Here is a 24173-nt window from a genome sequence, read left to right as displayed (position 1 = left end):
CTGAGGTTTGTGGCACACTTGGCTCCTGGGCTGATCTCTCCTTCGGTAGTCCTCTGTTGAAAACCTTATTCTGTGCCTTTCAGTCTGCTTTCCGTGCTCTCCGTGAAGTGAGAGTGGCAATTAGCTGCTTGGCCAGTGACCGGCAGCCCTTAACAGGAATCTTGGGACGCTGCTCATGATGCCAGTGTTTTGGGAGAGCACGCTTTTGCCCAAGTGCTTTCCTCTTCGGGCAGCCTTCCGCTCTTAAAAGGGATGGTGCTGGTTGGAAAGTAACTGATGTGATGAGCTGTTTGTTGTTTGGGTAGACAGAGCGCGTTTGTGGGATAGGTGAGACGTTCCGTGAAACGCGGGTAAAATCTGTTACTCGGGATTTAATGGCAGGACATCAGGGACTCAGCCCGTCTTCGCTGCGGCTGACGGACGGACCGAGCGCTTAAGCCTGTTAGCCATGAGTATCTAAGGAATGAGGATCTGACTGTATTGGCTTTTGAGGTATTACTGACAATGTGGTAAAGACGTGGGAGTGAAGGATGGCAGGGGAGCTCCAGTGACCCCTGAGGAGGTACGATGAAAAGAGATTTAACAGCAAGGCTGATTTTTCTAGCTTATGCTTGAAATCGGAGAAAGGGTCCCAGAAACATTGGAAAGACAAGCTAATGCGTAGCTGGGTAGAGCGTGGGTGATAGAAGGGCTGAAGCATTTATTTGGTGCCCAATACCTGCATGTTTGGTGGAAAATACAGTCCTTTTACCCCTGCGAGGTTCTCTTTAGCTGGAACTGCCAGTTGTCTTGAAGTCCTCCAAGGAAAATAAAGGAGATGTTTAACATAAACTAGTTCTCCGCAGCAGTCTGGGCCTTGACCTTGTGTCTAATCTTCCTTGGAAGAAGTGTTCTTCTCTATGCTCCTAAGGATAATTTTGTTTTTCTAAGATAAGAACTCAGCACAGAAGCAGCAGCTGGACTGCTGTACACAAAATGGAATTTGAAAAATGTTGGAAGTGGCTTCAGTAACCAACAGGCTGCATAGAACTGTTTTTTATTGTTCTGTCTCTTTTTCTCAAATTATCTTTAAAAGCATTTTTTGCTTACAAAAATAATGAAATAAGTGTTCTAGTTCCTGAAAGCATGAAGCTATGTACTTTGAACATCATGGTCTTGACGTTAGGAAAATTGCAGAACGTCCTCAGCAGATAGTCTGCAGAAATTGTCATTTCAGGTGGCTTTATTGTACCAGAAAGACTTACTACACTTCTGAGGGCTTTTGTTTTGTTCTTCTCTTTCTTTTTGGTAGTTTCCTTATAGTTGTCCTGCACTCGAGGAAAAGAATCCCTCAGGGACTCAGACAGAAAATGAGGTTTGCCCATCTCTTTGTGTTCATCTCGGACTGCCTCCTAATCCATGAATTCTGAGCTTGGCGTGAGGAAGCTTCATTTGATCTTTGTGGAGTTTGTAGTTAGGTCGAGGAATTCTTGAGTAACGGAGCGTTGGGGTCTCGATGCCTGGTCAAACATGGAAAATTCACCTTAGCCATGTTTTGGGGAGATGCTCTGATTGAGAGACGTTTGCTTTGCACCCTTTAGCAGATATAACTGAACACTGCAGTCCTGGATTGGTACAGAGGAATTTATAGCGGTGAAAAAAACGTATTCCCAAACACATTGACATGGATGTATATCTTCTGGAGTTTGTTTTGTGCATGCCACTATCTATGTCTTGTGTTGTGGGCTTTTTTTGGTTTGGTGAGTTTTGAGTTTGGGGTTTCTTTTTATGGGACCGGTGTTTAATTACGCATGTTCTCCTGTTTTAGCCAAGAGTTGAAACGAAACCTGAAGCTCAGTCTCAACCTCCTCGTGTACGTGAGCAACGTCCCAGGGAAAGACCGGGTTTTCCACCCCGAGGACCTCGACCAGGTAACGTGGATCAGCTAGTTGAGTGGTTGATGAGTGGTGTCTCCTTGATGGGTCGTGTCTGTGTTGTATTTGGCTGATAATGAACTGGCTGTTCCTACTGCTTTCAACTAGAAATAGAGCAATGCGATTTGGAGTCCAAGCTGGTGATGAGTTGTTGGGAAGATGAGGCATTATTTCCAAGCTTCTCTTTGGTTGAAATGTTTTTTAATAATCAGGCCACTTGCTTAAGTGCTCAAATACTTTTCACGTGGCTTGATGCCGTTCTGAAATGCTGGTGTGAAAATACCAGCATTTGGTATTGGACGTGTTTGGACACGTTTTGTTCCGTGTCCTCGAATTTTGCTGAGCCTTGGAAGCGAGATCTCTGGAATACCTGTTGTTGCTCTTCGTTTGGAAGAAAGTCTTCCCACCCTGTCAGCCTCAGTCAGTTAATAATTTTATACATATTTTTCCATCTTGTGTAATTGTCTCAAATACCATTCTCAGTTTGGCTGCCTCGTGTTGTCTTAGTTTCTGGGCAGCAGCTCTCTGCGTTTTCTTACTCATACGGAGCATCCGAACCTGTAGGATGGTCTGGCTGGAAAACGCACGCGTTTCCGGACGGTTGTCGGAAGTGGTGTTGGGAGGTGAAGGCCTTCTGAGCTGCGTTCATCAGTGCAGCCTGGTCACTTGGCACTCCTCTGCACGGCGCTGGTCACAAAGGCCCGGAGTTACAGGAGATGGATCGGTTCCTCATCTTCCCTGAGCGTGGCAATAAGCCAGGAGTCGTAAGGGGGAGGCTGGTGTTTGCCATCATCCTGAAGCAGAGCTGGCAGGAGCTGGCACAGCGCTGCCTGCAGCAGTGGTTATGTCTCAGAGGCTGTAAGCATCTCCACCAGCTCTGGCTAAAGTGGATTCTAGTGAAGGTTTTCAGTCAGTGCATACCGAACTGGTACGGGCTGGGCTTTGCAGTGCTTTTGGCTTTGATCAGTGGAAGTGTATCTTCACTCGGGGACAGCACTGAAACTGAAGCGATTTGAGGCACCGAGAAAGAGCCGTGGTATCTATTACAGGTTAACATTTCCTGTTACAGGGTAACATGTCCTCTTTCTTTAACTTGTCATCTCCAGCAGGGAGCAAAAGCTGACACTTGTGGCTAAATCAGGATGCACATCTGCATTTCTCCTACTCTTGAATGTAATACAGGTCATACAGAAAATGTGTAAGAGAGCCCGAGTCTGTTAGTTCTGCTCTTACACTGGAGGGTAGCAGAGGCAAGGGAGAAGATGCTGAGATCTCCATTGACCAAATGGTAGAGCTTCACCCCTACGGTCTTACTTGGAAAGGAAGTCAGCGAGCTGTTTTATCGGCGTAACGAAACCTTTCCAACGAGCCAGCAAGCGCGGAGTAACCGGGCTTGTAGGGAAAGCCGAGGAGCCAAAGGGGTACACAGCTACACCAAAATTCTCTGGGTACAAAGGGGTAACGGCGTGCTGCTGACACGCTGCAGGGCAGGCAGCGATTCCGTAGGGACATACCGGGGAAGATTTGGTCTTAGGTGCTGCTGAGCATACTAATACTTGGGTTGAGCTGGAGAGAGCTCAAGGGGCTCTCACTGGTATTGGGGACAAAGTGGTGGAAGGTGAAAGCCAGAAGAGGAGACCGGCAAACACGGATTGTTTTCAGTATGAGTGCCAAAGTAGGTATACTGGTGTTGTGCTAAGGAATAGATGAAGATGTGACTTAAAATGTACGTTTTAATGGGTAGTGAACTCTTTCTTCAGTATGATGATGGAAGATTATCACCATCCCTGGAGGTGTTGAAGGCCAGGTTGGATGAGGCTTTGGGCAGCCTGGTGTAGTGGAGGATTTCCCTGCCTATGGCAGGGGGGTTGGAACTAGATCATCTTTGGTGTCCCTTCCAACCCAAACCATTCTATGATTCTAAGATACAACACCCTCTGAAACAAACTTGCCTGGTCTGCCGGCTGTTTTAGTCAACGTGGATTTATTTAGCCTAACCAGAGAAACTGGAGAAAAAGAAAATAAACACTTTGTACACTTTGTACTACAAACACTGTACTACTTAGGGGCAATGGATTCAAACTGAAAGAGGGGAGATTTCGATTAGATCTAAGGAAGAAATTTTTTACATTGAGGGTGGTGAGGCGCTGGCACAGGTTGCTCAGAGAAGCTGTGGCTGCCCCATCCCTGGAAGTGTTCAAGGCCAGGCTGGATGAGGCTTTGGGCAACCTGGTGTAGTGGAGGGTGTCCCTGCCCATGGCAGGCGGTTGGAACTGGATGATCTTTAAGGTCCCTTCCAACCCAAACCATTCTATGATTCTATGATACTATCACAAAATTGCCAGGAGTAAGAGGAAGATAGTATCCTCCCACTGCGTCACCCACTCAAGAGCTGAAGGTGCAGAATTGTTGGAGCGAACGTGCTCGGTGCTGTTGGTAGGTGTGTTCGTCCACATCTTCACACATCTTCTAATCGGTGGCTCTGCCATCTTCTTTCCGTTGGTGACAGGGAGAGGGGACATGGAACAGAACGAGTCGGATAATCGTCGAATAATTCGCTACCCAGACAGCCACCAGCTCTTTGTCGGGAACTTGCCGCATGATATCGATGAGAGCGAACTCAAAGAGTTCTTCATGAGTAAGTAGCAATCTCAGCTCTGGAGACTAAGAAGAAAAACTGGGTTGAAAAGTCACGTAACGCTCGCTTAGGGCCACCCAGGGGGACTTTTACGTGATGTGACAGTTGAGGTGCTGTCTGGAACAAGCGGAGGGGTGGCAGCGCTGGCGCTGTGGTTTCGGATAACGTGGCTTTTCCCTCGTGTTTTCCCAGGCTTTGGAAACGTGGTAGAGCTTCGCATAAATACTAAAGGAGTGGGTGGAAAACTGCCTAATTTTGGTTTCGTGGTATTTGACGACTCTGAGCCAGTCCAGCGAATTCTCGTCGCAAAAGTAAGTATCGGCACCGAGGGGGGTGTGGGCCGTCCCAGTTTGCAGCGCTGTTGTTTCTACCGTTTGCTCCTAAAAAACAGTTTTAAGAAGGACGTAGTTTTGGCACGCTCAGTCTGTCGGGAGCGGTCTGTAGCTCACGAAAGCCGTGCCAGCGTTCCTCAAACCGCGTCCGGCCAAACTGGGGTGTTCTGCCTCTGCGCCACGTGGAGCTTGGCGCTTTTAGAGATCCTTTTAAGCTGAAAGTCGAGTGCGGAACCTTTTGGAGGGCATGACGTGGATCTCTGAATTCTGCGTCCTGGGGCTGAGAAGAAGGAGCGAGGTGATTTGTGGTTGTAACTTGAGGAATTTGAGAGGAGAGAGCAGCCGTTTTCATTTCCAACGTGTGGGAGTGAGCTTTAGCCCTGAACTGAAAAGGCTAAAGCCAGCCCTGCCCCTACTCAACAAAGATGTTTTAGTTCCTTGCATGCCAAATGGATGCCAAAATGCTGTTCCATTTCCCGTAGAGCTCTCGGGCTGAGGCCGTGCGCCGCAGCGAGCCGTCCCTTTTTTGTCTTTCGGCGGGGAGGCTGACGCGTGCCGTGGCGCGGTGTTTCCGTGCTTGGCGAGACGGTGACTAACGTGTGCCTTGAAAACTTTTCCCTATAAGCCCATTATGTTCCGGGGTGAGGTGCGCTTGAACGTAGAAGAGAAAAAAACAAGAGCCGCTCGTGAAAGAGAGACCCGAGGCGGAGGCGACGATCGTAGGGATATTCGTCGCAATGATAGAGGCCCCGGGGGTCCCCGCGGAATAGTGGGTGGTGGCATGATGCGAGACCGTGACGGAAGAGGACCCCCTCCGAGAGGTGGCATGGCACAGAAACTCGGCTCTGGACGAGGAACCGGGCAGATGGAAGGCCGTTTCACTGGACAGCGTCGCTGAGATCTCCGCTGCGGGCAGACGGTCTTGGCAGTGGTACATTATCCATCGTGTTTGCATTCTTGTTCATTTTTTTTTGGCTTTGGAATGTGACACAGCCCTTCTGATCTTTTCTTTGATGTGAAAGCATCCTTTGGTTTCCAGTTTAAATTGAGGTGGACGTTCTTTGCCCAGTTTCACAACAGGAGTCACACTGTTAATTTATAAACGTAGACTTGGAGAATTGAGGACTGGAAAAAAAAAAAAAAAAAAAAAAAAAAAACACCAGAGAAAAAAAAAAAAAGACCGGTTACCTATCTGCAACAAAAGTGAACTAAAGGACACACCCCTTAGAATTCAGGTCCTTTCAGTCAAAAACCCTCTGCTGCACATTTTGTGTAAGTGTTACTGTTTCTGCCTATTACTGTTGGAAACACAAATAGTGCAATTTGTGCAATTGGAGAAGCTTGCCTTTTTTTTTTTTTCCTTCTTAGAACACTCAGCTCCAAACAAACTCGTGTTTACGCGCTCATCAAAATGCACTAATGGGTACTCTGAACTCATTTGTATTGACATCTGCAGGAGGCATCGGAGGAAAAAAAAACCTTCATCCTCTTACTCAGACAGAATAGCTTGTGAAACGATGCGGGCATCTGGTCTGCTTGCTGTGACCAACATACATACACACACAAACCTTAATGAGACTCCACGTTCGTTCCAGAAGGAATCCATTTAGCTGTCAACTAAACAACGCAGAGTTTCAAAGTCGTAGCCCTGAGTACACAAGTTTGATAGCTCACGTCAGATTTTTCTATCTGCCCCTCTTCAGGACAGGGATGGCTGCTCAACACACTCCTCCTTCCCCTTTCCCCTTCGATAAGCATTGTACAGTGAAGTTTGTCTTGACTGTATTTGAGTTCTCCGGTAATGTAATAAGCATGATGGTGCCTTCGATGAATACATCATTCCAGTCTTGCTGGTGATTTTGTACAGTGTAGTGTATGAATTACTGTGCTGCAAAGCCGATCGGCTGCAAAGCGTTTCGAAGAAATCATGGAAAAATTGTATTAAAAAAAAAAAAAAAAAAAAATTGCAGTATCTTTCCATCAGTAAACGTTGCTAAAATGGTCATCCACCTTGCTCGTCGATGAACACGTTCGCCTGGTTTTTTGCGGAGGGGGGAAGGGAGGAAGAAGGCATCCAGGTAGTCTCCAGGTTGTCTCTTCTCTTTAAGCGATGTCCAAGTTAAAGAAGGCAGAGTTGAAATCTCTCCTGGGCGTGAGAAGAAGGCAGTGGAGAAGGGTGAACGCTTTTGGCCCGCTCGTAATCGGCGGGACCGAGCATCCTTTGTGGGGGCGAGCTCATCCAAGGAGGATACTGCAATTTTCCGAGAACGAAACAGCAGCTCTTAAGTATTTGCGTTTTCCAGTTGCGCTTTTTTTAAAAACTCTTAACTCATTTTGCACATAACCCTCGGCTGAAGTCGACACGTACGTGGCTCCGGACTGAAGGACAGAAAGGAGACATCCTCTTCTTCGGTCTGACTGGTGGGGTTTCCCAGCGGAGAGCTCTGTTTCTGGATGACATTCCGGAGCGCGTTCCCGTAGACGGCAGCTGCAGCAGACAGGACAGCCGGGCTCGGCGCCGGGGCGCGCAGCGAGCGCCCGGCTCGGGGGCGTCAGGAGTAAAAGAGGGGGGTGTTCGTGCGTGCGTCCGTGTGGAAGTGTGACCACTTAAAGCTGCTTCTAAGCACGGAAGACCTCAAATAAAATACTGGCATTTCCAAGCAAAAGCAGATAGGGCATCACAGCAATCTGTCTCTGGGTCATGCAATCGTTTGCTCTTTTCGAGTAAGTTGGAAGATTTTGCACATATTTTTCTGATACGTTAGGCACAGTGAAGTGGCATCTGTCTGTTTTCTCCCAGACTCGAGGTCTTCTGTGTTCGGTGGTAAGTCTTGCACTATTTTCATAAGCTTTTTTTTTCCAGGGCACGTTTCTTCCCGTTCCCGTTTTCATATTTGAGTTTTTTGTTGAAGGTCTGGCGTTTTTCAGCTGTTACCTGGAAATCTGTCGTACTTGAACTGCTCGCCACACAACAACACTACTCACGTTGGAAGCCTTGGGACAAATCGCTGTCATCGGTTGGCAGTTGGCCACCGGTGTGTTTTGTGTAGCCTTTTTTTTTTTAATTCCCCCCCCCCCCCTTTTGTAGTGCTGTGATGTTTTGCTGCCACCTAATTCGTTTGGGTGGCAAATGGCACTGGGAATAATCTCAACAGCGACAAACAGAGTATTAGAGCTACTGAGCCATTCCGCTTTCCGGCCTGCTTCTTGTTTGAGTGACGTGAACGACCGTTGGAACGTCATCCAGAGAAGTTTACACGGTGATAGCTCACCTGCTGTGCTGTGGACTCTTACGTGTCCTCGACCCTCTCGATAGTCAATGTACCTCTTAGAGCAAAGGAAGGGATTCACTGACCATTACTGTTAGTTCCTGATTCGTGGATGGTGGGAGTGTTTTGTCATTACGGTTCTATTTCAACAAACTTGGCTGACCATCTTGGCTTTAGTAGGTATACGAGACAGTGGATTTCCATCTCTATTGCTGTAACGTGTCAAGCATTATCTGCTCGTAGATTCTAGTTTAATTGTTGCAGGTGGAAAGTATTTTTACTTTTACGTTTCCATTCTGAATGTGTTTTGACTAAACATACCAATAAACTACTGATGTCTGCAGCATTTATCCATGTCCCTAATTCTCTGGAATGCAGGTCGCTGTAGAGCTCTGTTCCCTCCCTCGCTATACAGAAAGTGCTTTTGTGAAATCCTTGGCTGGTTTGTCAGGTGGTGGGAAGCCGTGGCAGTGCAGTGCCACGTGTGAAGTGTTTGACTTAAGCTCTGCTTTGCCCTGCCTGTGGGAAGCCCTTCCCTGGGCCGTCGGATAAGGTGGCACGAGGGTCGGAAGCCCTGCCAGGGCCGCTGAGAGACCGACCGCGTGCGGTTGTGGGCGTTAAAATACTGGAATTAAAAAACGAGATCCTGCAGAAGACTCCTAAGCCCAGGTCACTGAAACCTCCTCTGAGGAGCAGCCTTGACAGCGACGAGATCTGCTGGTGCCGGAGATGCCCGAAGAAATGCGATGCCCGCGATGATGCCCGCGACGTCTCCTCCTGAGGGCCTGCAGCGTTGAGAGCCACGTCGTGCTTTCCCAGGTAAATCAGGAGGCCTGGAAACTCGTGTGTGTCTGGGGTGGGGAGGAGATGGCGGAGATAATAGGATCTGAAACCAAACAAGGTCGGCCAGGACGTGGTTCTACTTGTGCCATGACGTCTTAACATATTATAATTATTCAGGAGCACGTTTTATCAGCAGGCTGCCCAGGGAGGTGGCTGAGTCCCCATCCCTGGATGTGTTTAAGAATAGGGTGGATGATCTACTTAGTGATATGGTTTAATGGGGATTAGGGACGGTTGGACTCGATGAGCTCTAAGGTCTTTTCCAACCTAGAAATCTATGAATCTATGAGCACCTGAGCTGATGTTTAGGCTTAGTGAATGGCTGTGCAGTGATCAGCCTGTATATTTTGGGGTTTTTTTACTTTTTATGTGGTTGAAACGAAGCAAGGTAGGAGTCAATCCACATGCATACCATAGTGATAGTGGGGTGGGGCTGGGGGGTAAAAAAAGAGCTTGGAATGGCAATACAGGGGTCTCTTGGCAGGTGGGAGCCCCGGTGGCAGCGGGCGGCGCCCCCGGTCCGAGCGGGGTCCGGCCGGGCCCGGGAAGCGGCCGCCCGCAGTGCCGCGCTGCGTCCGCCAGAGGGCGACACCGCGCCGGGGACGAGACGCTGTGGGGACGCGCGGCGGCCGCCAGGGGGAGCCCCCGCCCGCCCCGCCCGGCCGCACCCCCGGGCCGCCGGCACCGGGCCGGAGCCTCGACCGGCGGAACGGGGGCGGCGCGGAACGGGCGCGCGGCGGGGCCGCCGGGCTCCTGCCGGGGATGGAGGAGGCCTCTCGGCAGCCGGGGCACGGCGGTGAGTACGCGCCCTGCCCGCACACGGGGCGGAGACGGGCTGCGACCCCCGGGCTGTACCGGGACGCCGCTGGGGTGATCTCTTCCCCGGGAATAAACGTGTGTCACCGGGCAGTGACCGGCAGCTGTGCCTGTGCGCACACGGGCGGGTTTCCCAAACCCGTTCCTGTTGGCTCGGAGCCGGCCCGGGACAAGCTGCCCGTGCCGGGCTGCCCGGTGGGCTCCCCCCGACCGATCGCAGCCCCCAGGCCGCCCCCGCCCCACGGGCCGCCCGACGCTCGGGGTGTCCGGCCCGTCATCAGGGCCGGCTGAGCCTCGTTAGGGGCGGCTCCGCGGGGGCGGCCCCGCTCCGCACCGCGCAGTTCCGCCCGCGCTCGGCGGACGGAGGCGGAGCCGCTTCGGGAGCAGCGGGAGCGCCGCGGGGCTGTGAGTCGGGCCGGGAAGGGGCTGGGGGGAGTCGGGGGGTCCCTGCGCCCAGGGAAGGGGCACGCAAAGGGGGCGCAGCCTCTCGCCCAGCCCTGGGCGCAGCCCGCGCTGCAGGAGCCCCCCGAGGGGGCACTGGGGTCTGTTTGCCCGCAGAGCTGCAGCCACCCGGCGGGGGGGGTGTGTGTGTTGGGGGGGGGGTGTCAGCTCCGCGTCCCGTCCCCCCGTCTTCCTCCCCCCCCACGCTGTGGCCGCTTTTCACGGTTTTTTCCAGCAAACGGCGCCGGGAGCAGCCGAGCGGCTCTGCCCGGAGCAGCGTGAGGAGCGCGGCCCCGGCACGGGCAGCACCGGGGGGCGCCGGCGCGGGAGGCCGAGCCGGGGCGAGGGGCACAGCGGGCACACGGGCAGAGCCGGCGGCGCTGGCACGGCAGGAGCGTTCGGGAAGCGCTCGGGAGCGGCCGCGTGTTGCTCCAGGGGCACCTGGCAGGGCCGGGCCGGGCCGGCGGGAGACCCCCGGTGGGGCGAGCCGAGGGAGCCGTGCCGGGCGGTGGGGGAGGAGGAAAACGTGCCGTGCTGGGGGCTGCTGGTGCCCGCGCTGCTGGGGGGCAGCTGGGGGCTGTGCCGGCAGCTCTCGTGGGGTGGGGGCCCGGCTGTGGCAGGGCCAGGCCGGGGCTTGGGGCTCTGCCCCACGGTTTCGGGACTGGTGGCTGCAGGGGGAGCCGAGGGAACCTCCAGCTGTGGAGCTGCTTCCAGCTCACAGCAGCAGCCTGCACCTGGCAAGTGCTGGGGTGGCTCTCGGGCAGGGCCGGGCTGGGGACAGCCCTGTCTGGTTTCCCCGTGGGGCTCCTGGTTGTTCTGGGCCCCTCCTGGAACCCACATCAGCCTGATTTGATGTGTAGCCCTGGGCTGGGCTTAACTGTGTCTGGTGTTTGGCACACTGGTTCAGCTTGATTCGATGTGTAGCACTGGGCTCGGCAGGGATGTGTAGCAGGATGTCGAGTGCAGCCCGCGGCTCCCCCGATCCCGCTCCTGGGCAGGATCTGGGTGGTGGACAGGGGGTGGGTGCTGTGCGGGATCGGGCGCTGGATGGGAACAGCCCGTCCTCAGCCCCCGTCTCGTTCAGTGTTGGTCTGTGCCCGCAGTGCTCCGAGCCGAGCCGAGGGGTTTCGGCAGGGTGCACGGTCTCGCCTGCTGTTCTGCAGAAGAACGTGGGGCTTTGGGGCCTGTCTCGGTGCCATTTCTCCCTCCTCTCCCTGTCGTGCAGCTCCAGTGGGTGACGCGGGGCCGTGCTGTGCACCCCAGGAGTTCTGACTGACCGGTTTCTCTCCCCCGTTTGCAGGTACAGAGGAGATGCCGACGTCACCCTGCCTGCACCCCGTCACCGCGTGGCTGCCCCGGGAGAGCGGGGGGACCCCCACCTCCCTTCTGCCCTCAGGAACGGGACTGGGAGAGACCCTCCAGACAGAGAAGCGTTCGGTGTGGATTTAATCCCCGAGGGAAGAGGCCGGGCTCCCTGCCCGCAGAAAAATGACTCGCCTCCCTGCTGCTCGGAGCTCCTTGTTGGGGACAGCCCTGCCTGTGCCCACCTCGGAGTCCAGATCCAGCTGACGGACACCCCGGCTTCTTAGAGCCCAGGTACCTCCAGCTGCAGCCATGAGATGTCCCTGCTGTTAGTCACTGCTTCCTCTTGCAGCTGCAGGTGAGCTCTGATGGATGTCACCGCTTGTTACAGCCCAGCTAACGGACGCCCCAGCTGTACCGCAGCTCCAACAGGAGATGTTCCTGCTGACAGTCTCTGCAGCGTGTTACTGCTCAGGGCATTTGAAGCCCCAGGTAATTTCACCTCTGGCTGACTGTTTCCATTGCAGGTGGTTTCGGTTCTCGGTACCGCACGCTCCAGCTTGCTGCAGCTCTGTCTTGTTTCAGTTCAAGGTCATTTCATGGCCCTAAATCCATCACTGCCATGACTTGTGTCTGAACGTGAACTGTCAGAGCTGTGCAGTGTCTAAACACGGACCCAGGAGTTCCGGGCAGCAGCTCCGGGGCGTTTCACGCCGTGCGGTGCCTCCGGGAGCGCCGACTGTCCCACGTCTCTCCCTCTGCAGGAACGGACAGACAGACGGACGATTCCCAGCCACGCCAGGACCCGCGTGGAGTGTGGAGCCCCAGGAAGAAGCCAGGCTGTCTGCGCCGAGGCCGACGCTGTGGGGACTGCGGCACAGGTCGGTTGTTTGAGCCCCTATTTGGTTTGGGCTCCAGTTTGTTTCAGGTCCGGCTCGTGGATGGCTCCAGCTCATTCCCAGCTCCTGTTGTTTGTCTCTGCTCTGGTTTCAGGTCCAACTTCTGCACAGCTCCGGACCCTGGATGGCTCTGGCGAGTTTCAGCTCCTGCTCCTGGACGGCTCCAGTTCCATTTTGGCTGCAGCTCGTTTTCATCTCCGGTGCAGATTGGTCTCCAGTTCCGTTTGCTGCTTCAGCTCCAGTTGGTCTGTGGCTCCAGCGCGTTTTCGCCTCCAGTTCCTGGCCTGCTCCATCTCCAGCTGCTTACAGCTTGTGCTTGTTGGAACCAATGAGCTTGGCTTTTGGCCAGGTCGTAAATCAATCACTGTCATGACTTGTATATGAATATGACCTGTCATAATTGCACAGTGTCTCAATATGGCAATGCCCATTCCGGCGGTTGTACGCGCCTTGAATAAACAGTTGGATCCTGGAAAAACGTGTGGAAAGTGCTTTTTCGCCCAGAGACTATCTCATGCGTTTAATTCGGCCTGGTGCATGCCGGCGTCCCAAGCTTCGGGGAACAATGCGACCGGACCCCCACCTCCGGCAGGGGTCCACGCACCGTGCCCACCCCCCCCCCCCAACCACCCAGACCCCACAGCCCTCGCCCACCCCCCTCTGTCTCCCTCCCACCCAGCCCAAGTGCCCCCCAGAGCCTCTGTTTTTCGGGCTGGAAACAGCTGACTGCGCCGCTGGTTCCGAGTCCCAAAAACGCAGGACTTAGTTGGTTTTTTGTTTCTGGAGTCCCAGAAACTCCCGACTGAACCTGCATTTTCAAGGGCTGAAAACGCACGACTTAGTCTTGTTCTGAGCTCCAGAAAGGCCGTGCTGAGCCCTGCAAACGCAGGACTTAGTCTCCACTTTGCAGCCTGAAACACACAGGGCTGAGGATCCGGGGTTTTTCGGAGCTTTGACAACACAGGACTGACTGAACCTGCGTTTTCACAGCCTCCAAACACAGGACTTAGTCTTTTTCTCAGCTTCAGCACTACAGGGCTTGGCCTCTGCTTTGAGACCCCAAACCAGCCCTGGGAGCTTGTTGTCAGGGCCAAAAAATGCAACATTTAATCCTGCTTTTTCAGCAGCTGAAAATGGAGACTAAGCCCCACAACACAGCACTTAAGGTACATTTTGTGTTTCAGAACCCATCTCTGAAACTGTGTTCAGAGCCCACGTGTGATGTGATGTTCAGGGGGCAGGGGAGTAGAGCCCACCCACAGCCCTGGGGCCCCATGACCAACTCTGGGGAGTGCTTGGGAACTGGGATGGAGGCACCCTCCCTGCAGGGAGGGTCCAGCTCCGTGTCTTTGTGTGGCAGCACCAGCTCGCAGAGGGAATTGCTTTATTCTCCTTTATTTCACCTGCTCCAGCAGCCCCACACCCCAAACCCAGCTGAGGCACAGCAGCTGCAGCCCCTGCAGAAACCTGGCCCGGGCACCCGGGGAGCACAGTCGGGACAGGCACGGAAGGCTGCAACCCCCCCGTGCAGAGGGGCATCCCCGCCCCTCCAAACCTCCGCCAGGCGAAACCGACCCCCCGGCCTCTGAAACCTACTCCAGGGGAACCCCCACCCCCCCAAAAAAAAACCACAATACACACCATCCTCCCGGGGGAACGTCCCCCCCCCAAAAGACGCCCCACGCCTCCAGGTGAAACCCGCTCCCTAAATACCACTCCACTCCTCCAGGGGGAACCTACCCCCCAAAAAAAACCCCGAAACCTCCTTCAGGGGAAACCTCCCACCCACCAAAAAAAAAAGCCTCCTCCCGGGGGAACCAGCCCCTCGCCCCCACCAAGGGCAGCCCCCGGACCCGTCCCCGCCCGGCGCCGCAGCAGCCCCGGGGCCGTCCCCGGCCGAGCCGCGCCGAGAGCGGCAGAGGCTGCCCGGCCGCAGCCGGGGGGGGGGACGAGGCCGCCCCCGCTGCTCCCGGCCCCGGCGCCGCCCCGGGACAGCGCTCGGTGCCACCGGCCCGGGCAGGGCAGAGCCCGGCCGCGCCCGCGGGGGCTCCGGCCGCGGGACGAGGGTTCCCGCAGCCGCCGCCCGGCCCTGGCCCCGGTCCCGACCCAGCCCCGGAGCCGCTCACCTGTCCTGGCGCGGCTCCCGGCGCTGCGGCCGCCCAGCGCGGAGCGGAGCAGAAGAGAACGGGCAGCCGCGGCCGTCGCCGCTGCTCTTCTGGCCCCGCGCAGGCGCCCCCGCCCCGGCACCGCCCCGCCCGCCCCGCCCCGGTACTGGCCCGGTACCGGCCCCGGGGAGCCACCCCGCTGCCCGCCCCGTCCAGGCCCCGCCCTGCCCCGTCCCGGTACCGGCCCCGGGGAGCCCCCCCGCTCTCCGCCCCCTCCCGCCCACCCCGGTACCGGCCCCGCCCCCCCCCGCTCGCCCCGCCCCGGTACCGCCCCCGGGAAGCGCCCCCCCCCGCTCCCCGCCGGGCCCCCCCCGCCCCACTGCGGCAGCCGCCGCGCTCCGGTCCCGGATCTGGGCACGGGATCCCGGGCCCGGCCCCGCACGTCGCTGCCGCCGCCGGCTCCTGGCCCCGGGACACGCGGGGGGCTGCGCTCCCCGGGGACCCCGAGTGCGGCCGGGCCGTGCCCGCAGCCGCTGCCCGGCCCCTCCGCAGGGCATCAGCCCCGGGCGGGGAGGGAGCTGGACCGCAGCACGTCGGGGCACGGGGGGCTGGTCCTCGGCCCCTCAAGTCCTGAAACAGGCCCCCTGGGGACCCGCACTGCAGAAACCAAAGCCATCATCCTGCCAACACTGACAAAACAGGAAAGAAAACCAGACAAACCAAACCAAAAGAACCAAAGCCAGAGGAAAAAACCAATCTCCCTGGGCAGGCAGCGACCAAACAAGTCACTTTTCGGCCCCAGGGAAACGCCCCCTTCCCAGCACCCCGGGCTGCACCAGTCACCCCAGACTCAGAGGCAGCGTGGCAGGGCCACCTGCAAAGGGCCTTCTGCAGTGGGCACCAGGAGAAACGGGAAGGCAGGGCACCTGGCAGTGAGGAGGCAAGGCCCCAGCAGGCAGCAGTTATGAACTGGGCAACACCTTCTTCCCAGAGGATCTAAACCTCTGCACGAAAAAAATGGGAGTAAAAGCAACCTGAGCAATCTGTCCCCCCAGGAGATGTGGAGGCTGAAGCACTGCCTCAGTGCCACAAGCAAACACAACCTGGTCCTGGGCACTGAAGGCCGGCCCACGTGCCGGTACCATTTGCTCCACCTGCAGGGATGTCCATCACTCGTGTATCCCTCCAGGAACAGCATCTCCCATCCCAAAGTGGCACTGACTGGCTGCAGGAGGACAGGGAGCCACCCGAAGAATGACAGCCTTCAGGCTCCGCTGCACGGACACCACCTCCGAGTTGGCATGGGTGATCTGCGGAGACATTCAACAGAAACCACCGGGGAGACCGAGGTGTTTCCCCCGCCCCGTGCCAGCCGGGGGGCTGTGCTGTCTGCCCTTCAGCCTTCTGCCATAGCCCCGCAGGCTGGCAGCTGCAAACTGCTTCGGCTGCCCCACTGCCAGCGCTGCGCAGGGCTGACACAGTGCCCCGGGGGATTCACGGGCATTCGCAGCGTGCCCGGGACTCCCTCAGGATGAGCAGTTAGTCAGAAAGGCAGAGAAGGAGCTGCACAAATGTATATGCCAGAAACACGCTGAGCAGCTGCAGAGTGACCTCAGATGGGAAGAGCTGGTGCCAGGTCTGTCCTTGCCCGAGTTCTTGAAGATTTCATTGAAACTGTTAGGATGAAGCGTCTCCTGCCCAGGATTCTGCATGGCTCCCCCATGTCACTGCAAGGGAGCAGAAGTTCACCCATCAGCCCGTGGGCTCTGGCACCTGCGATGCTCTCGACACAGCCCAGCGCTCTCCGTGCCCCAAAGGGGCTGTCAGGGGCTGAGCTCTGGCCACGAATGCTGCGTGTGGCCACGCTCACACCTTCTCTCCCCAGAAGAGGAGGACCAGCATCTTCACCAGCTCCTCCCTACCTGCCAGAGAGCAGATCCCTGGGCACCCACAGGGGCTGGGGCAGGACGCAGACCTGCCAGGGGCAGCCACGTCTGCAGGGCACTGTTGATGGTGGCCACAGGGTGAGCGAGGACGAGCACAGATACCAGCACGACGAGGAAGTGTCAGAGGGCATCACGCTGGGTGACCAACACATGGACGGAAATAGTGCTGAGGACTTCTGGCACCTGATTGAACAAGACAAAAAGAGCTGTTCTGTTCGGCCTTTCCCTGTCCTCTTACCGAGCCCGGACACGACCGTGCCGACGAAGAGCAATGCCAGTTCCCCTGGCAGTTTCTGCAGATGCAGTCCCAAACGTCACGCCAGCGGTGCGCAGCGAGTCCCCCGCGGGCACAGAGAGCACACTCACCTCTCCCACCCACCCACCTGATCCCCCACACAAGGTGCTCACGCTCCCTTCCAGACGAACACAGCTCTCAGTGGACACTTCTCTTTCCTCCGGCCCCCTCCTTTCCCCCACGTCCACCCTCTTCCCCACACGAGAGGACCTTGCTCTGAGCTTTCAAAGCCAGGCACTGTGTCTGGGATCAGAACAGCCAAAGGATGGGGTCATTGTCCCGTGGGAGCACTCAGCTTCTCCTGGTGGGGCTGGCCCCCAGACAGTTTGGTCTCCCTTCACTGTGGGTGACAGCCACGCAGCCCAGGGGACACAGGATCACTGGGAACAGCCGGGCTGAGGGAAGACAATAAGAACCAAGAACAGGCACATGATGTTGTAAACATGGACCAAAGGCAGAGTAAAACTCGGGAAGTTCGTGGAACCGGGGACGAACAAAGAAAAAGCAAATAAGGGGATTGTGTTGTTAGAAAAATGTGTAAAAAACCTCAGCAGCGCCAGGAGCGAGGGCTTGAGGTGCCCAAAACTCGCTGCAGCCTCCCCACTTACTTGATGGTGTACTACTTGGAGAAGATGGTGCTGTCCCTGTTAGGCCCCAGGGCCAAGGAGGGCTGAGCACCCACCTGGGAAATGGGGAGCAACTGGGAAGTTGGGGTGTCTCAGCTGTAACTGCCTCGGTAATGGGAAAGAGCTGGGTTTGGCCTGGGAGTGTTGGCGTCACCAGACTGACAAGTCTGGGATGTGGCTGCCGGCACTCAGAGCGCACAGATCCCGTGGCTGTGGACACCACGCGTGCCTCTTCAGCCCCCACCAGCCGCCCGTGGGGCACTGCAGCAGCGGAGGTGATGGGAAGCTCAGAGCCAAAAGGAGCCAGTCTCTATTGTATGCCTGGGAATAATGGTGCCCCCCCTCATTCTTCCAGGAAGGTCACCAGCCGCCCGCCAGCTGCCTGAGCACACGTGGCTCTGATGGACACCATCCCATCCAGCATGGCAGAAATGAAGACGGCGTGGCCTGTGCTGGGTGGATGTATCTGCATCTCCACAGTTTGGAGAGAAATCAGAAACAGGAGAGACCGCATCACAGTTCTGGCTCTCAGAAACAAAAGAGGAAACTGAGGCACGCGATGAGAAGAGCAGCCCCTTAGTCCTGCAGGGTGCAACTGCTTCAACGTCCAGCTGGGCAGGTCGGGCTTTTGGCGTTCTGCGTAGCTGACAGATCTGAGTGTGAGTCCCCAGCTCAGCCCCAGACCCTCACTGGAAGCCAAGACCTGCCACATCCCTGCCACGGGCCCAGTTAGGGCAACGAGGGCTGTGCCTTGGCACAGGCTGACACATCAGCCTCCTCTCTGCTCGCCACCGGGCAGTACGAAGTTGGAATCTGCCCTTTTCTCTGACAGCTGCAGCTGTGGAGAAGCTTGGGCTGATGGATCTGCTGCTTAGGGATATGATGAACTTGTTGGCCAGAAGCTGCTGTTGATGTGAAAATATGTGGCTATGAAACTGGGCACGGCGACCTGAAACCACGGTGATTGCATTGTCATGCCAAGGTGGTGTGTTGCACCCAGTCACAGGAAATCTCCGCTTCCGTGAGCATCGTGTGAGCCAGAAGGGCCCTGAATCTCGGACCCTGCTGCTGCCAAGCTTGAAGCTTTCCCTGACACCCCTTTGCCACGAGACTCCATCCGAGTCATCTGCAATGTCGTGTGCCAGCCCAAAGCAGGGCAACGGCTCTGAACTCTTCGCTCCGTTTCTCCTTTCTCTCACGGACCTCAGCGGATGAGCTGCCGCTGCAGAAAGTTCCCAAAACAAGGGCCTGCAGGAAGCAGGGCAAGAAAAACGCCCGCAGAGAGCTCGCACAGTCTCAGAGGCCCAGGAAAGCTCCCTGAGCACCAGGAACCGCAGGCTGGCAGAGAGCTGCCGGGGCCCGCGGGCCGGGCACCGCGTCTGACGCCCGGCTCAGCCCCGTGGAGCCGCACAGCGGGGAAAGGCCGCGGCAGCGTTCCAGTGCCACGGCAAACGCTGGCAGTCGGGGCCATCTGGGGCACACGGGCGCTTCGGGGATCCCTGAGGCTGACACGCGGCCGCTCAGGGACTGCCTGCTGTCCGAAGGAGCTTTTCTGCCCACGGCGGAACAAACAGGTCTCGGGGACCGTAAGAAGCCAGAAGTGCCACAGGACTGTGGGATAATTCAGGTCGGAAGAGGCAGCGGGAGGTCTCCGGTCCAACCTCCTGCTCAGACCAGGGCCAGCTGCGGGATCAGACTGGGCTGCTGAGGAACGTGCGTGGTCAGGTTTTGAAACCATCCAAGGACGGGGATGTCCCAGCCTCCCCAGGCAGCCCGTTCCAGTGACCGACTGCCCTCCCAGGAGAACGCTTTCCCCTTACAAGCAGCCGGACGCAAGAGCTTGGCTGGCAGGAGCAGAATCTCGCTGCCCTGCGACTGGGGAGCAGCCCAAAGACGCCCTGCAGCAGGGGCTTGGACAGGGATGCCTGGGGAGCTCACTTAGCGTGTGTGTGTCCTCCCAGAGAACCGGATCAGGGGGCTGACTTGTCTCAGTCAGGGCCCAGCGTGTTGCCTGTGCTGCTCCAGCTCTGTGCAGCTCCATTTCCCCCGTGAGTCACCAGTGAGGGTGCTGGGGAGACAAGGAGCGGAGGGCTGGGGAGGGGAGATCTGCCCGGCCCGAGGAACTCAAATGCTGCACGTTCAGCGCTCGCGGACCCGGACTTGTTGAGTTTGTGGCAGATGTGCTTTGATCTCCTTGAGACTTCTCTTTGCCATGCCAGCATTCCCGAAAACGTGCTGTCTCGGCTTCCCAGCCCCGGGAAGCACTTGGAGCCGGAAGGATCTCAAGTGCTCCAGCATCACCCGTGCCACCGCCCTGCGGAGCAGAGGGCACCCGGAGCTGTGCCTGTGCGCACACGGGCGGGTTTCCCAAACCCGTTCCTGTTGGCTCGGAGCCGGCCCGGGACAAGCTGCCCGTGCCGGACTGCCGGGTGGGCTCCCCCCGACCGATCGCAGCCCCCCGGCCGCCCCCGCCCCACGGGCCGCCCGACGCTCGGGGTGTCCGGCCCGTCATCAGGGCCGGCTGAGCCTCGTTAGGGGCGGCTCCGCGGGGGCGGCCCCGCTCCGCACCGCGCAGTTCCGCCCGCGCTCGGCGGACGGAGGCGGAGCCGCTTCGGGAGCAGCGGGAGCGCCGCGGGGCTGTGAGTCGGGCCGGGAAGGGGCTGGGGGGAGTCGGGGGGTCCCTGCGCCCAGGGAAGGGGCACGCAAAGGGGGCGCAGCCTCTCGCCCAGCCCTGGGCGCAGCCCGCGCGGCAGGAGCCCCCGAGGGGGCACTGGGGTCTGTTTGCCCGCAGAGCTGCAGCCACCCGGCGGGGAGGTGTGTGTTGGGGGGGGGGGGGGGGGGGCAGCTCCGCGTCCCGTTCCCCCGTCTTCCCCCCGCCCCGCCGCTGTGGCCGCTTTTCACGGTTTTTTTCCAGCAAACGGCGCCGGGAGCAGCCGAGCGGCTCCGCCGGGAGCGGCGTGAGGAGCGCGGCCCCGGCACGGGCAGCACCGGGGGGCGCCGGCGCGGGAGGCCGAGCCGGGGCGAGGGGCACAGCGGGCACACGGGCAGAGCCGGCGGCGCTGGCACGGCAGGAGCGTTCGGGAAGCGCTCGGGAGCGGCCGCGTGTTGCTCCGGGGGCACCTGGCAGGGCCGGGCCGGGGGGAGACCCCCGGTGGGGCGAGCCGAGGGAGCCGTGCCGGGCGGTGGGGGAGGAGGAAAACGTGCCGTGCTGGGAGCTGCTGGTGCCCGCGCTGCTGGGGGGCAGCTGGGGGCTGTGCCGGCAGCTCTCGTGGGGTGGGGTCCCGGCTGTGGCAGGGCCAGGCCGGGGCTTGGGGCTCTGCCCCACGGTTTCGGGACTGGTGGCTGCAGGGGGAGCCGAGGGAACCTCCAGCTGTGGAGCTGCTTCCAGCTCACAGCACCAGCCTGCACCTGGCAAGTGCTGGGGTGGCTCTCGGGCAGGGCCGGGCTGGGGACAGCCCTGTCTTGTTTCCCCGTGGGGCTCCTGGTTGTTCTGGGCCCCTCCTGGAACCCACTTGAGCGTGATTTGATGTGTAGACCTGGGCTGGGCTTAACTGTGTCTGGTGTTTGGCACACTGGTTCAGCTTGATTCGATGTGTAGCACTGGGCTCGGCAGGGATGTGTAGCAGGATGTCGAGTGCAGCCCGCGGCTCCCCCGGTCCCGCTCCTGGGCAGGGTCGGGGTGGTGGACAGGGGGTGGGTGCTGTGCGGGATCGGGCGCTGGATGGGAACAGCCCGTCCTCAGCCCCCGTCTCGTTCAGTGTTGGTCTGTGCCCGCAGTGCTCCGAGCCGAGCCGAGGGGTTTCGGCAGGGTGCACGGTCTCGCCTGCTGTTCTGCAGAAGAACGTGGGGCTTTGGGGCCTGTCTCGGTGCCATTTCTCCCCCTCTCCCTGTCGTGCAGCTCCAGTGGGTGACGCGGGGCCGTGCTGTGCACCCCAGGAGCTCTGACCGACCGGTTTCTCTCCCCCGTTTGCAGGTACAGAGGAGATGCCGACGTCACCCTGCCTGCACCCCGTCACAGCGTGGCTGCCCCGGGAGAGCGGGGGGACCCCCACCTCCCTTCTGCCCTCGGGAACGGGACTGGGAGAGACCCTCCAGACAGAGAAGCGTTCGGTATGGATTTGATCCCCGAGGGAAGAGGCCGGGCTCCCTGCCCGCAGAAAAATGACTCGCCTCCCTGCTGCTCGGAGCTCCTCGTTGGGGACAGCCCTGCCTGTGCCCGCCTCGGAGTCCAGATCCAGCTGACGGACACCCCGGCTTCTTAGAGCCCAGGTACCTCCAGCTGCAGCCATGAGATGTCCCTGCTGTTAGTCACTGCTTCCTCTTGCAGCTGCAGGTGAGCTCTGATGGATGTCACCGCTTGTTACAGCCCAGCTAACGGACGCCCCAGCTGTGCCGCAGCTCCAACAGGAGATGTTCCTGCTGACAGTCTCTGCAGCGTGTTACTGCTCAGGGCATTTGAAGCCCCAGGTAATTTCACCTCTGGCTGTTTCAGTTGCAGGTGGTTTCGGTTCTCGGTACCACACGCTCCAGCTTGCTGCAGCTCTGTCTTGTTTCAGTTCAAGGTCATTTCATGGCCCTAAATCCATCACTGCCATGACTTGTGTCTGAACGTGAACTGTCAGAGCTGTGCAGTGTCTAAACACGGACCCAGGAGTTCCGGGCAGCAGCTCCGGGGCGTTTCACGCCGTGCGGTGCCGCCGGGAGCGCCGACTGTCCCACGTCTCTCCCTCTGCAGGAACGGACAGACAGATGGACGATTCCCAGCCACGCCAGGACCCGCGTGGGGTGTGGAGCCCCAGGAAGAAGCCGGGCTGCCTGCGCCGAGGCCGACGCTGCGGGGACTGCGGCACAGGTCGGTTGTTTGAGCCCCCATTTGGTTTGGGTTGGTTTGGGCTCCTGTTTGTTTCAGGTCCGGCTCGTGGATGGCTCCAGCTCATTCCCAGCTCCTGTTGTTTGTCTCTGCTCTGGTTTCAGGTCCAACTTCTGCACAGCTCCGGACCCTGGATGGCTCTGGCGAGTTTCAGCTCCTGCTCCTGGACGGCTCCAGTTCCATTTTGGCTGCAGCTCGTTTTCATCTCCGGTGCAGATTGGTCTCCAGTTCCGTTTGCTGCTTCAGCTCCAGTTGGTCTGTGGCTCCAGCGCGTTTTCGCCTCCAGTTCCTGGCCTGCTCCATCTCCAGCTGCTTACAGCTTGTGCTTGTTGGAACCAATGAGCTTGGCTTTTGGCCAGGTCGTAAATCAATCACTGTCATGACTTGTATATGAATATGACCTGTCATAATTGCACAGTGTCTCAATATGGCAATGCCCATTCCGGCGGTTGTACGCGCCTTGAATAAACAGTTGGATCCTCGAAAAATGTGTGAAAAGTGCTTTTTCGCCCAGAGACTATCTCATGCGTTTAATTCGGCCTGGTGCATGCCGGCGTCCCAAGCTTCGGGGAACAACGCGACCAGACCCCCGCCTCCGGCAGGGGTCCACGCACTGTGCCCTCCCCCCTCCCAGCCACCCAGGCCCCACAGCCCTCCCCCACCCCCCTCTGTCTCCCTCCCACCCAGCCCAAGTGCCCCCCAGAGCCTCTGTTTTTCGGGCTGGAAACAGCTGACTGCGCCGCTGGTTCCGAGTCCCAAAAACGCAGGACTTAGTTGTTTTTTTGTTTCTGGAGTCCCAGAAACTCCCGACTGAACCTGCATTTTCAAGGGCTGAAAACGCACGACTTAGTCTTGTTCTGAGCTCCAGAAAGGCCGTGCTGAGCCCCGCAAACGCAGGACTTAGTCTCCACTTTGCAGCCTGAAACACACAGGGCTGAGGATCCGGGGTTTTTCGGAGCTTTGACAACACAGGACTGACTGAACCTGCGTTTTCACAGCCTCCAAACACAGGACTTAGTCTTTTTCTCAGCTTCAGCACTACAGGGCTTGGCCTCTGCTTTGAGACCCCAAACCAGCCCTGGGAGCTTGTTTGAAAGGCAAAAAAAATGCAGCACTTAGTCCTGGTTTTGCAGCAGCTGAAAATGGAGACTAAGCCCCACAACACAGCACTTAAGCTACATTTTGTGTTTCAGAACCCATCTCTGAAACTGTGTTCAGACCCCACGTGTGATGTGATGTTCAGGGGGCAGGGGAGTAGAGCCCACCCACAGCCCTGGGGCCCCATGACCAATTCTGGGGAGTGCTTGGGAACTGGGATGGAGGCACCCTCCCTGCAGGGAGGGTCCAGCTCCGTGTCTTTGTGTGGCAGCACCAGCTCGCAGAGGGAATTGCTTTATTCTCCTTTATTTCACCTGCTCCAGCAGCCCCACACCCCACACCCAGCTGAGGCACAGCAGCTGCAGCCCCTGCAGAAACCTGGCCCGGGCACCCGGGGAGCACAGCCGGGACAGGCACAGAAGGCTGCTACCCCCCCGTGCAGAGGGGCATCCCCGCCCCTCCAAACCTCCGCCAGGCGAAACCGACCCCCCGGCCTCTAAAACCTACTCCAGGGGAACCCCCACTCCCCCCAAAAAAAAACACAATACACACCATCCTCCAGGGGAACGTCCCCCCCAAAACAAAGCCCCACGCCTGCAGGTGAAACCCGCTCCCTAAATACCACTCCACTCCTCCAGGGGGAACCTACCCCCCAAAAAACCCCGAAACCTTCTACAAGGGAAATCAACCGCCCACCAAAAAAAAAAAGCCTCCTCCCGGGGGATCCAGCCCCTCGCCCCCACCAAGGGCAGCCCCCGGACCCGTCCCCGCCCGGCGCCG

General features: G+C 58.0%; 1 protein-coding gene across 3 annotated transcripts in view; it reads left to right on the top strand.

Annotated features, from left to right (window-relative positions):
- The window catches only part of G3BP2 (G3BP stress granule assembly factor 2), a 28442-nt gene extending 19816 nt beyond the window's left edge, over positions 1-8626 (top strand). For 2 of the 3 annotated variants that reach the window (XM_086612552.1, XM_086612551.1), the window contains 4 exons: positions 1808-1910; positions 4423-4551; positions 4744-4862; positions 5509-5890. In XM_086612552.1, coding sequence (XP_086468678.1) covers positions 1808-1910; positions 4423-4551; positions 4744-4862; positions 5509-5781 — 624 coding nt within the window. In that variant the 3' untranslated portion in view covers positions 5782-5890. Of the gene's footprint in view, positions 1-1807; positions 1911-4422; positions 4552-4743; positions 4863-5508; positions 5891-7746 lie in introns of those variants that run through there. The other variant, XM_086612553.1, reaches the window with a different exon arrangement.
- The last annotated feature ends 15547 nt before the right edge of the window (positions 8627-24173 follow it).

The sequence above is a fragment of the Tauraco erythrolophus genome, chromosome 5 (genome assembly GCF_009769465.1).
Source record: "Tauraco erythrolophus isolate bTauEry1 chromosome 5, bTauEry1.pri, whole genome shotgun sequence".
Classification (NCBI taxonomy): Eukaryota; Metazoa; Chordata; class Aves; order Musophagiformes; family Musophagidae; genus Tauraco; species Tauraco erythrolophus.
The sequence above is the reverse complement of the archived record's forward strand: the minus strand, read 5'-3'. Positions and strand labels throughout refer to the sequence as shown.